Consider the following 13,300-nt stretch of genomic DNA (forward strand, 5'->3'; position numbering starts at 1 on the left):
AGAGTACCTTTTTAACGTAAAACAGTTCGGGAAAACGGAATTTGCTGTCCAATTTGTTAAAAAGTCAAAGATGAAAAAGTTACACACGCAAAGTACCAAGGGCCCCCCCGTACCCACCCCAATGGACCTTGTGGAAATAAATGGATTAGTCCATCAAATTGCTCATCAAAATTTAGCTGTGTATACCAAATTTCATTCATTTATCACAACGCGATTGAGAGATATTGCAAAAAAATGATTTCCATTCCTCCCTCTTTAATGGGTCCCTGTGCCTTTAGGAAGCATTTCCGGACCCATGTTCATATGAACTTTATTACTTAGTTTTGATCATAGAATCGGCCAGTTCAGGGTTGGCAGCTAATTATGAGACACCCTGTATATTATTGTATCTTTGGATTTTCCGATCAAAATAAATGTCTGTTTTAATAAGGTACCAATCACAGGTACCAATCATAATAAACTTACCACCACCCGGTGTCCAAAAATTAAAATTAATCAAATAAGAACTTTAAGTGGTTATAAGTTGATGATTGTTTTAAATAGAACGCCATATTTTTTAACTTACCAGAAAATGTTATTTTTAATTACCTATCGAATGTTCATAGCTAAGTTTTCGCGTTTTTACAGAATACACCAAATAATCGTTCTCCCAAAAGAGAAACTTTTTGAAAGCTTCGTATTTTGACCACAGTATTCCATGCCGTATAGCGTGCATCACACCAATATTGTGAAAATTTAGTATGCCGTCTATGGTAAAACAATATTCATTCGTAAAAAGCACCTTGCTTATAAAATGCGTTCTCCGAAAATCTAGTTCCTCGTATTTCTTTGTATTGCTAAATCTGAATTTGTTTTCTAATTTAAACACACACCTACATATTACGGGTATAATTTTTGAAATAAAAATATAAGAAAAACTAATATAGAGAACGTGATTATCGTTTATTTTTGACAAAATACCAAGTATTACCAAAACTATTTGCCGAATTCGGTCGCTAAATGTTCGTGCATGCGCCAGCGTCACGTATATAAATCATTTAATTGTTTGAGCCACCGGGTACACGTCACGAACCGACCAGTGCTTGCCGCTACCAACATACGGAATCTCCAACTACCCTCACCAATCGTGAGCGTTAATGCTAGCGGGCAGAGACAGCTAACTGCCAGACTACAGTCGGGCTCGGGCTAGTGGGGTTAAGTGCGCGTAAGGTCGTGTGCTTGTGCACGACGGGTTACATCTGTCGAACGAACTCAATAAACGAATTATCAGCGTAGCAAGCAATCTGTGCATTTCCTAACAACAATGATAAGCCACGACGGTTACAACAACGTGGATCAGGGCTACGACGGCTATATGGAACAAGAAGAGGAATGGGAGAGAGAAGGACTCCTGGATCCTGCCTGGGAGAAGCAACAAAAAAAGGTAGGAATTTGCACTGTAACATACACACAGTCATTGGACAATTGCAGTATTTTACATATCTACTGTAAGCTGAATAAAGTGCACCTTGCATTTCAAGTTCTGGTCCACTCTTTCAACCATCCAATCAGCTAAATTGTAAACAATACTTAATAGGACATAACCTCAACGACAAAGAAGGGAATACGAACCAAAAACAAAAGCAGTACTGTACTAAGCAAAGACAGATTTCTAGTTCTCCCACGGTTTAATTTTCAGAACTGTGAAACAGTGAAGGAACCGCGCGTTGTGCCTAGAATGTAACTTTATCCCGAGAAACTATTTTTGGCAGTGGCTGCCTTGAATCCTCACCCGATTTCGTGATGTAACGGAATTTTGCATTGGAAAATAGAGTGCCAGGCGATCTTTACACCAATAATTACAGAAAACCTAGCAATATTAATACACTTACCCCTGGACTGAACTTATTAGTATGCCAAATAAATTTTATATTTAAATCCCCATCGTCCTGCGTTATTTTAAATAATTATGTGCAAGGTTTTCTATAAATAATTATTAATTTTGCTTCTGTAGCTCGTTTAATATTTAGGTGTCCGGTGAATCGTGGGCACGTCGGGCCGCGATGAATAATGAAAATGAATTTTGTTTGCATTTTCAAAAGTATTCGAATATGCTCTACATGCGAATTCAAAGACAGCTGCGCATGGCGTCCCGTTACAAAGGCATCTGTGCGGGTGGGAGTGAGAGAGAGAGAGAGAGAAGGCCAGGAGTCGAATTTCTCGACACCAAAAATGGTTTCACTAGGAGACTGAACGTTAAACTGTAAACAGTGTTTTATTACTTGTATTTTTTCGTCTGACCGATTATTATTGAGAGGATATGGATATTACTGTTCAGTTGTCATTAAGTTTATACGCACACGTTTTAGGAGGAATTTATGAATATGGATTGCGTAAGAATGGATCTTATCATTGGCATAGTACGTACCATTGCCTATGGATTACTATTACATTATATTGCTATGACTCGTTTATGATGAGACTGTTTGCTATTTCTAAATCAGTGCTAGTTTGAGTATATTTTTTAAAGATATTGCCACTGCTTAATAATGATTACTTTCAAATAGGAATGTTTAGCAAATACAGAATCGCTTAGGTATTTGGATTGGATTTAAGTGGATTTTCATGCAATAAAAAATAATATGCACACTTAAGGAATACATTGGGAATTAGATATGTAGCTATTTTTCCAATCTATTTAAATCAACACATACTCACATAGGCACCTAATTTACTATATATTATAAATTAAAATTTTTGAGTAGGTGTATGTATTATGCGAGTAGCTCACACGAGAGCTCACAGAAGCCTAACATCTAAGAAAAGCTGAATAAACAATATATATAAATAATTGATCGAGTTGGATTATTTGTTATCTACGAAGCAATTTGCTAAGGCAAGAGATCTACACAAAAATAAAAGAAAGATATCAATTTTAATCTTTGGTTTGTGTGATGCCACACAAACGACGAAAATATGTATTTGTGTAGGAGTAACATTCTAACAGCATTTAAGTTGTTTGTTACACGCTAAATTATTTCTTTGGGATTTTTGAGAATTAGTACCTAAGTATATTTAAAGCCTCTATTTTTATAAATATTTCCTTTTATTAGGTAACTCTTTTAATAGCTAAGAATACATATAGGTATACCTATTTTCCAGTGCTGTCTTATGCACAGTGCCTAGGACATAAATTAAAATGTCACTTTCCACAGTACCACCTAATTCGAAATCAATTTATCTTATTTCAATCAAGATGCATTAAATTATTGGGAAGATACTTAACATAAAGTTTTGCTATACTTAAAAAAAAATTAAAAAGTAAGTTACAAAAAACCTAATGTGATTCTGGTATTTTCATTCAATTTTAATTTTATAAACAAATGCTGCTTTTGCAGTTAATTTAAAAATAGCAAAAGTGAATATCATAATTTATAACACGATAATAAGGTCAAACTATGTAGATGTCGTTTCAAAATTTAGGTATGTACCTAATACAATTTTAGATGATTTTAATAACATTTTGAAATATACTAATTTTAAGTTATCTAGTAAAACTTATTTATGCCGTAAGATTTTGAGTCGCAAATTTGTTAACGGGAAATTGTGCTTATGTCTATAAAATAAATTTATTTATTACTAAAGCATCTATATTATGCATTTTTTTTAATATTGTGTTCCACCTATTTATATATACTCAGATCTATCTATCTATCTATCTTTTGAATAATCAATTGATGTAATATTATTAAAACTGACATACACCTAATCCTTGTAAATACATAAACAAAAAGCGTGGATAAAGTTCTAACTACCAAGGGGTAGTTTAGTGTATAAATTTGAGTAATATTTGAGTAATACTGAGCAATATTTGAATAATACTTCGCTATAATATTTAAGTATAAAAACAATATTACTTATATCACATGCAAGATACGCTGCTGAAAACGCAACCCCCTCCTGTTCTCTACTGTTTTTCTATTATTTCTGAGTAACGCTTTTATTTTGCTGGACCGGCACTTTTTAAACTATCGAGAGTTACAGGTATTAACATTACGGCTAGGATGTAAGTAATTACAGTTATCGAATTCACTTTCTCTTTGAGACGTCAGTTCCTAGGAAGATACTTCTAGTTCAATAATTAATTCCTGGAAAGTAGCGAAATCTATCTGTGTAATTTGGATTTACCTAACGAGAAGCACATAAACATAGAGTGCCAGTGGCCTGTGTTATTGTTTTAACGCATTATGTATAGGTTCGATATAAACAAAGAAATTATTTAACATTAGTCTTGAACATAGCAGTTTTCTAGATATCAAGTTCATTTATAAAGATTTTTTTGCACTATTATAGTACGGTACACTACAAGTATGTAAGTGACTTTGACGAACACCTTTTTATTGTTTAAATAGGATGAATCACACGAAATATTCTCCAAAGCAGTGTATATAGGTATTAACCAAACAATTTAATCCATTTTTCCAATTCACTAGAACTACTTTTAGAATAAATTACGACTACGAGAAGACTGTTACGTATCCAGAATTATCATTAGTAGGAAATTTAATAAATCTGTTAATTTGTATTGCTCGAAACCGAGCTCCAAAGTTTTATAGAAATTATTTACAATTTTAGGTTTTCCCGTTGTTGTATGGCCTAATGGAAAGAAAAACTGAGGCGGCATATATCTCTATTTTAAATTTTATTAAAGAAAATCTTTTTAATAATTTCCAACCTCTCATTAACGGCCGACTATGAGGCAGCACTACGACATGCCGCTGGTTTGGCACGGAAATTAAGGGTAGCTGGTTTCATTTCAGCCAAGCCATTTTTAAAAAATCCAGGAAATTAGGTCTGCAAGTAAGACATTTTTTATAACTAGGTTATTTAATACAATTTTCAAATTATATTACTTTTTAATCAACTGAATGAGGCATTTGCTTTTAATCAACTATATTAGAATAACTTTTATTCAAGGCTCAAGGAAATGAGGCAGCTAGAAGAGTGGTCCAAAAAAAACATGAGTCTTCATGCTGCCTCATAATATAGTTGAAAGAGGCCTTGAGTTCAAGGAATGGAAATATTTTTTTATACTTCTGGTTGCCCCAAAACAGTACATATTTACATACAACCGCAAAGGACCAATAATGCTGTGGAGTCGTTCCACAGGGATTTATGTAGGATGGTGGGACTATCATATTCCAACATTTGGTTCTTTGTCGATAAACCAAAAGCTCGACTTTATAAGGCTGTAAAATGGAATTATATTACCAAAACGCAGACGAGTTGTATAAAGAAGAATGGATGACAGAATTAGAAGGGCACAAGACCACCTCGATGAATCCCAAGACATACAGTGATTTCTTAGACATATGGGTCATATTGTAGAGAAGCTCCCAAGTAATTGGAGTCAGCGGAGGGCAAGATTTGCTGGATTTTTTGCATACACAATCAAATCAAATATTCTGGAAACCACATCGATCGATACTGTTTAATATTTTTTTTTATTTTGGTCTATAGGTTTTGGATTCTATTAAACTAAATATTTTCAAGGTCATTGTACTTCTGGTTGAAATGGAGACCCTGTAGTCAATTGCATTTACACAGAATTTATATAATTTTGAAAAATATTTTACATCTGTTTTTATCTTTATAAAATTACACCCTTCAATTAGTCATTTAATAAACTGTTAAAATAAACCATTGCGTGAAATTTTTAGACAAACGTGTTTTCTTATTTTTAATTAAAAATTTAGTTTTTAAATAAAAGTCTAAACATTCCTCCGTTGACTATGACAACATTGGTACTTTCAAAACTAAAATTTACATTTTTTAAGGGAAATATGCCCTTTCAAAGTATCCGAAGGAGCAAGAATTTTTTCGCTATCATTCTTAATTTTGGAGTAATTGGATGGCCTGTTAGAAAAATATTAACTATTAATAGCCCACATCGTCTTTCTCAAAAGTGGCACAAGATACAAAATTGGATTTAGTAGCATAAATTAATACAATAAAATATGCGCTACTTATTTCTGGTATAAGAATTTTCTATTTTGACCAAAGCTATCATTGATAAAATAATTAAAATTGTAGACATTTTATTATTTGTGATTTGTCTTTAGTCGCTCTTAATGTACCTGAAAAAATTGAGGAGCAGCTATGCAAAAGCTGATAAACCCATAATATGTGGTTTTGAGATAACTAGAAAAAAGTTGTATCTAGAACATTATTCACTGTAATCTTAAACTTTATGCATTGGTTTTATAAGTTCAATCATGGTTTTAAAATTTATATTGCTTACTGTTCAGTTTTATTAAATGTAAATTTTATTCCAGTTTTTAAATTGGATTTATTGCCTTTTGTTCAATTATATTGTTCTGCTCAATTGAAATGGATTTAACGGTTTTTGCAAAATCAGATTTAGGATATACCGACTTTTGCTTAATCTCTACTTATTTTATGGAAAAGTACAATACAATATACCATACATTTTTATTTGAATTACACACGAGGTTCAAAGTAAAAAAAAATAATACAAAACGAAATAAAAGAATTGCGAAAATCTAAATGTGCAACCCAACATCGTCTTCTAAACAATCAGATATAAATTCTTCCTGTTGTTCTTCGTAGGCCATCTCAAATATAACATATTTGTACCAAGACAAGTCTTATTTTATTACAATCTCATATTTACGCACTGCATGTATGTGAAAATTGCACCATCTCGCGATAAACTATGAAACTACGAAGAAATTAAAAAGAAATTTTTTTAAAGAAATCTTAAATTTAGTATACATGGATTTAACGCTCTTTGCTTGGTCGAAATATCGATTTATTTGCTTTAGGTTAGTCGCTTATTTTAATATGCTGTTTCTCATTGAATGTAATGTTCTTTGTTCAATCTAGATGTAACCAAGCCGTAGATTGAATTATTAAGAAGCGATTTCCGTGCCTAACTAAAAAAAAAGTTTAAAAACGGATTTATCGGCTTTTGCATAGCTGCTCCTCAATTACTGATATCACTGAAACCAGTTAATGGCCATGTTAAAAAAATATTTCAGTTCAAAGTATTCAAGTTAGAATTCATTTATAATCACCCTTATGGCTAAGCAGCGTAAAATTTGTTTTACATAACTTTTCGCCTTGCCTTCTAACAATCGATTTAATTGACATTTGACATTAAGCCAGTTAGCCTTGATTCTAGTTGACCAGCATTCATTTTCAGGCAGCCATAATAATCGTTATAGTTATTTTACTATAAACTAAGTAGTTATTTTTACTAATTTGCATTTTCTACATACATATTTTCAATCCTAAATGGCATAATGAAATCACTAAACTGTTATATTGATTACTTTTTTATTGTATATAAGGAATCAGCAGGGATATCAATACATTTTTCATTCACTATTTTCTTATTAAAATAATAGTTTTGTTTAAAAAAAAATATGCACATCAATTGAAATGGTGACGTCGTCATTTGCTATCAACAAAACTGTTGTTACGGCGAGAGTGGCTTCGATTTTTGTATATCTTGTCACTCTACAAATATAAGTACGTTTGGAAACACCTATTGCAAACTATATATTTATAAAATTGTATTATTAAATTGCCCCTTTTAATATTTAAGGAAATACTGTATAGATATACATATTTATAATATTGTATATAATATATTTAAAATTAGTAGGTATACAATCTCCCTTTTGTTTTTGATGTTATCCACAAAAAAATAATTAACTGACATATTGAAAGGAACCTATTTCATAATATAAATACTTTACCTTGAATATTTTTAAATTGCCACTTGTCTATAGTATTTTTGGCCTAGTTTCAGTTATTAATGAATTTTGTCCCACATCTGCCTTGCTAAAAATAAGTCCTTACTTGTCTTGACTTACTCCTTAACTTACAGGAATAAAAAACGCATACGTAGTAAATTACATAATTTGCCTGTAATTAATTAACATAACTTCAAATGTTCTTTACGAATTTAATATGAATTACAAAATCAGTAGATAACAGATAAACGGAAATGATTTACATTTTGAGACGACATGCGACAGTGATAGAATCTCTATGAAAAGTATTTCCTATCACGAAGAAATGGATATCTCCATATAAGTTAATTACTTTATTAAGCAAATGCGTCATTATTGATTGTGCATAGACTTTTTTAAAATCATGAGAATTTGTAAAGTGGGAAAATGATAAATACTCATTCTAAGAATAATAATAGGTTTTACTGGATTTCTTTGCATTCCATGCCATTCCGAAGGACTAAATTTGCACAAATTAACCGATTTTAAAGATTATTTATTACCTTGCACGATATTTGAAACTTTTTACTGCCTTGCTATGCCCCCACCTCAGTAATACAGAAAGTCCAGGAACTTCAGAAAATTTTAGAGGAATTGGCTAATCTACAGCTTTACAAAGCTATCAGGGATTCAAGGAGAGCTTCTTTTATACCATACCCTAGGTTAGAAAAAAATAAGTACATTATATACGTTTAGTGATAATGACACACATATAGAATCTTGAAAACTAAAGGTTGAGTCTATTATTAATTAATTCATAACAGGTTTAGCGGGAGGTTTAGATTGTATCGTTTTATGGTTTAAATTACTACTGAAATATGTAGGACAATAACATTATTACGTTAACACTATTGCTGTTTAGCCGTAGATCTCGCTGTCTACCTTCAGCTGATGAATAGTTAAATAAGAATGAAATTATCATTCTCCATAAACTACTATTGTTTTTTTGTGCCAGTTGTCATTCTATTTATATGAGCCAGTCATGAGCTTCGGTCATTCAACAAGAGTCGTTCATATTTGGTTTAAAGTAACGTTCAGATAAATGTTAGTGCAATGGCAGTGCAGTTGTACTGTTGCAATGTACTTGTATGGTATAAATATTATCTACTCTGTTTACATAAAATTAGTATTATTTACTGTGCTGTATGTTTTGTGGTGTTCTGTCGGAAATGTAATTGTCGGATTGGTCCTTGGTGGTAACGGATTGGTAAAATCTAAAACGCTTCTAGCTCCTGCCGCACCAACTGCAGTAAAACGGCATCACTGTGAAGTTTATTTGAACGTTCTTATTGCAATGCATGTTAAGAACTTTTCTACAGTACCAATGCAACCGCACTAAATGAAGCTTAATGTAACGATTTGTGTGCGCAAACCGAAATGTATACCATGTGTAAATGGAACAGACATTTTGCCCTGTAATGAAATAAATAATTTTGACTGCACAGATAAATGTCGTTAAACTGCAACTGTCATTAAAAATACGTGATAATTAAACATTATTAAAATTAGCTAAAAATGTATTAACTAAAATATTATTTCCTTGCAGTGTTAAAAATTTAGACTTATTATTTTATTATATTACATGCTGAATGTATGTTATATAATATTATGGGGTCATTAATCCGTATGGCGTCTTTATTAATAGATATATTTTTTATTGACTATTATAAAATAAATGTTGCGAGCTTTAAGCCAATTCAAACTAAATAAATATGATGTTGTAATATGGCACCTCATAAATTTATGTTAATTATAATTATCAAACCTTAAACGCAAAACCTACGTTATCAGTATCACTGACGTTTTACATAGAGGAAATATGTGTTCATATGCAACAAAATTTTAAATCTCGTTAAATCAATGCTTAAAAAGTATGTTCTATAAAGTGTTCAATGCAACGTTCGTCTATTTTATAATTCTTACTACCAGATAGTACATAGCGAATATTTTTATGTATTTAAAAAATATAATTGCAAAACAATCTTTTTGCGCACCTTCCGTCTTCAGATGATGCTTTCTCTCGCCAAATATTCGTCAAACACAAATGTGTAAAATTATTTACTTGAAATAAATCTCCAGTACGAAGTCATATACACACACGATGTGAAATATGCGAGCACATAACAAATATTTCCTCAAATCATTCTAAATCGCTTGTGCATGTACACTTTTTTTTATAGTTCCATGAAAATAAATCCTTCTGATGTGATCATTATAAGAGGTTACGCCTACGGTTTGTTGGTGTGCTGTTTTTATAGTTTCGGCGAATATTTGGTATACTTTCGAATGTATCGATACGCAGCATTCACACGATACGACATTTATTTACGATGGACAAACTTTTGGCATATTTGACTTATAAGTATAGTCGTTATTTCAGGCCAAGGAGTATCAAAAATTAAAAAGATATATATTATACTATTTAATTTTCAATAAAAGTGCTATTATAGTCTTAACATTCATAAAATCATATTTTTATATAAGCTCTAAAATAATCAAATAAGTCTAAATAAAAAATTCCTAGTTATTCATTCGCCAGATTTTACTAACTTTTTTTATACGTATAGATAGCCGAGGTTCATTTTCTTCGTAACTAAATGGTCTTACGAAACAATCCGCAAGATAGGAAATTACTCGAGAAATTATTAATTTTTAATTATTACAAATTTAAACTTCCTCTAACTTTATTTACATGACGCTAGTATATATTTCTCATTAAATCGAGTCAGTTATTGCAAATCAGCTTAAGTGATTTCATGTTTTCATCCTGACAAGAATTAAATTATAAAAGAAAATGCATAACTAAAAAATAATTTTATATATTTCTCTTTCATTTATTTTGTTTTTCAAAATTCACTATTTAATAAAGTACCAAATGTGGATATATATTTTGCTTCTCTCTCCTTGTGAAAAACCTTTAAATACTGATGTAATAGGAACCTTATTAAGCGGTTGAAAGCATAATGTAACCATATCCCACAATATTATTTATAGATTAACTTCCTTTTTACGAATGATTTTCCACTAAAAAGTATTATCTTGATATTCACATTAATTCCATGATTATTTTATAAATAAATTTAATGAATTTTAACGATAATTGTGGCATCTTTTGTACGCCAGTATGGACAGTTATTGAACATCGAACTTATACTTTTTAGATAATTTGAATAAACTTTTATTAACGGAATCTGTAGCAAATACACTAAGGCAAAAAGGGTCAAAAGAATTTCCTACATTTTTCCGTGACAGACTGCATTTAGGTGAAAAATGGTCGTATCGGGAATTAAAAAATAGCATTTTCAAGATTCTAGTTTTTAGATCTTGCGGTCGAAATTTTTTAGGAGCTACGGTTATCATGCAGTTTTAAGAAATAGTCCACGGACTTGGAAAAATTTTTTTCAGCTAAGTTATTGCATGGACCATATAGCTTGTTTATTCAGCTTCAATTTCCGTTTTTTTTTTAAATTTCGATACGACCATTTTTCATCGAAATATCGTCTTCAATCATCGATATCTCGGCGACAAATGGTCGTACAGAGAATTGAAGGGCAGTTTCGAAAACTGGAATACCTAAATTTCCTATAACATGCTGCCGCAACTTTTCAGAAAAAAAGAAAAACCCTGTGAAGTTTCATCTCGATCTAGCGAACCGTTTCTTTGTTTCAAACAGTCAAACTCGCAGTCAAACTTATGAAAAAAATTAAAGGGTGACGTTTTTTGAGCTTAAACACTTCATAATCATGATTAAAATGAAAAAAAAAAAATGTTTTACCTACGACCACTACTGTAAGTACTTAAAAACACACTGTCTGCGATCAATTAAGATTCCTATTACGTACGGTAAAAAAAACGCATAGTTTTCCTAGCAACGGCCAATACAATACTGTTTGTATTGACCGTTGCTAGGCGGTTACTAGGAAAACTGTACGATTTTTTTACCAAGCTGTGCGATTTTTTTACCGTACGACGTAATAGGAATCTTGCATTGATCGCAGACGGTATGTTTTTAAGTATTTAAAGTAGTGGTCGTAGGTAAAGTATAGTACGTAATACGTGGTGTAATGCAATTACGCACTCATAGAATTACGCACTCGCCGCTACGCGGCGTCGTGCGTAACTTTTCCATTCGTGCGTAAAATGCTTTTTACAACACTTATTACGTAATATACTATATTGAGGTTTTCTCACATTTTTACCGCAAAGAACGTTTAAATTGATTCTTTTGACCCTTTAATTTTTGGAATTAGTTTATACGAATTGTTAAATTGTGTTCCTTGTTGTTAACATCTAACGAGAAAAAAATAACGCGGATGTAGAAGAGGTTATAATAATATCAATTACTTTTAAATGGAAATAGGAAACTATCTCTTAACTAGAGAATTCGATCCCGGCCCGTATTTCTAATCCCGGGATTTCGGGATTATACTTAGTCAATCCGGGAATGCTGGGATTATTTCGGTATTGAGGGTTACAAATAAAAAATTAGAAAATCTTACAGAAATCAGCTCTTTAATCAACAAATCAAAATTTAGACAAAAATCAACGTATTTTACGGTGTACAGCTAGCTAATCTAATCACTCTAACTAATCAGACTTAGAGTCAGACTAACCAGACTTAAAATCAGTTATTCATTTTTAAGAATCAATGAGATCTCTAAACTTACATAAATTGAAAAAACCTTTAATGTAACAAACTATACAAATAACCTTAACAAAAGTCTCTCTTAACATCGACTAAATAGACGACTTTCATGTAACGACCTAGTAAGTAGGTAGTAAAGTAAGGTTCTTTTAAAAATAATATTAAAAACGCACTGTAAAACGAAATGGAAAAAGCCCTAACCAGTGCTCTCGACTGCGACATAAAATCGATTAACGACCGCGAAAATTCAAAAATACAAAAATGAAGTATATTACCAAGTAATCCAGTGAAAACTGCTTGCTTATCGTTTTAGTTTAAAATACAAGAATTTTTATTCCGCGCAAACATTGCAAGCCCGTTGCGCTGGGTTGATTTGTACTGCTTGCTGGGAATAAAAGTTCTTATATTTATATTAAAATGATACAAAAGCAATTCTGTTGAGAGCATCTTTGACACTAGCGTTTTGTTTCATTTTATTTTGCAACTTTTTTAAAATCTCGGGATCGGGAAAACTCGATCCCGAAAAGCAGAAATTTTTCAACCATTAAAATGTGACCCAGACTTACTAGACTAGACTATTGAACACGATATTGCATTTATTTTTTCTATAATTCAGTTTTACTATACCTATTCAAGGTCTCTTGTATTTTAAATTTATTTTAAGAATGTGAGTATACCTGTACTGTAAACCCTGCTTAAGGTACTCATTGCCCTCAATAAATATACATGTACCAGCTGCTGTTAAGTAGAATACAATATTTTTTACCAAGAAGCCATGTGTTAGGCAAAGTGAGCTGTAAATAAATCCCGTATATAGCACTACTCGACGCGCTGTATCTTTCATTGTGCGTTGAGT

At 31.6% G+C, this 13,300-nt stretch overlaps 1 protein-coding gene across 3 annotated transcripts in view; it reads left to right on the plus strand.

Moving 5' to 3' along the window:
- Positions 1-1,129: 1,129 nt before the first annotated feature.
- LOC108910222 (alpha-actinin, sarcomeric) overlaps positions 1,130-13,300 on the plus strand; it is a 150,260-nt gene continuing 138,089 nt past the window's right edge. For 2 of the 3 annotated variants that reach the window (XM_018714773.1, XM_018714772.1), the window contains exon 1: positions 1,130-1,423. In XM_018714773.1, the coding sequence (XP_018570289.1) occupies positions 1,304-1,423 (120 nt within the window). In that variant the 5' untranslated portion in view covers positions 1,130-1,303. The remainder of the gene's footprint in view (positions 1,424-13,300) is intronic. The other variant, XM_018714771.1, reaches the window with a different exon arrangement.

The sequence above is a fragment of the Anoplophora glabripennis genome, unplaced genomic scaffold (genome assembly GCF_000390285.2).
Source record: "Anoplophora glabripennis isolate ALB-LARVAE unplaced genomic scaffold, Agla_2.0 scaffold348, whole genome shotgun sequence".
In the NCBI taxonomy this organism is placed as follows: domain Eukaryota; kingdom Metazoa; phylum Arthropoda; class Insecta; order Coleoptera; family Cerambycidae; genus Anoplophora; species Anoplophora glabripennis.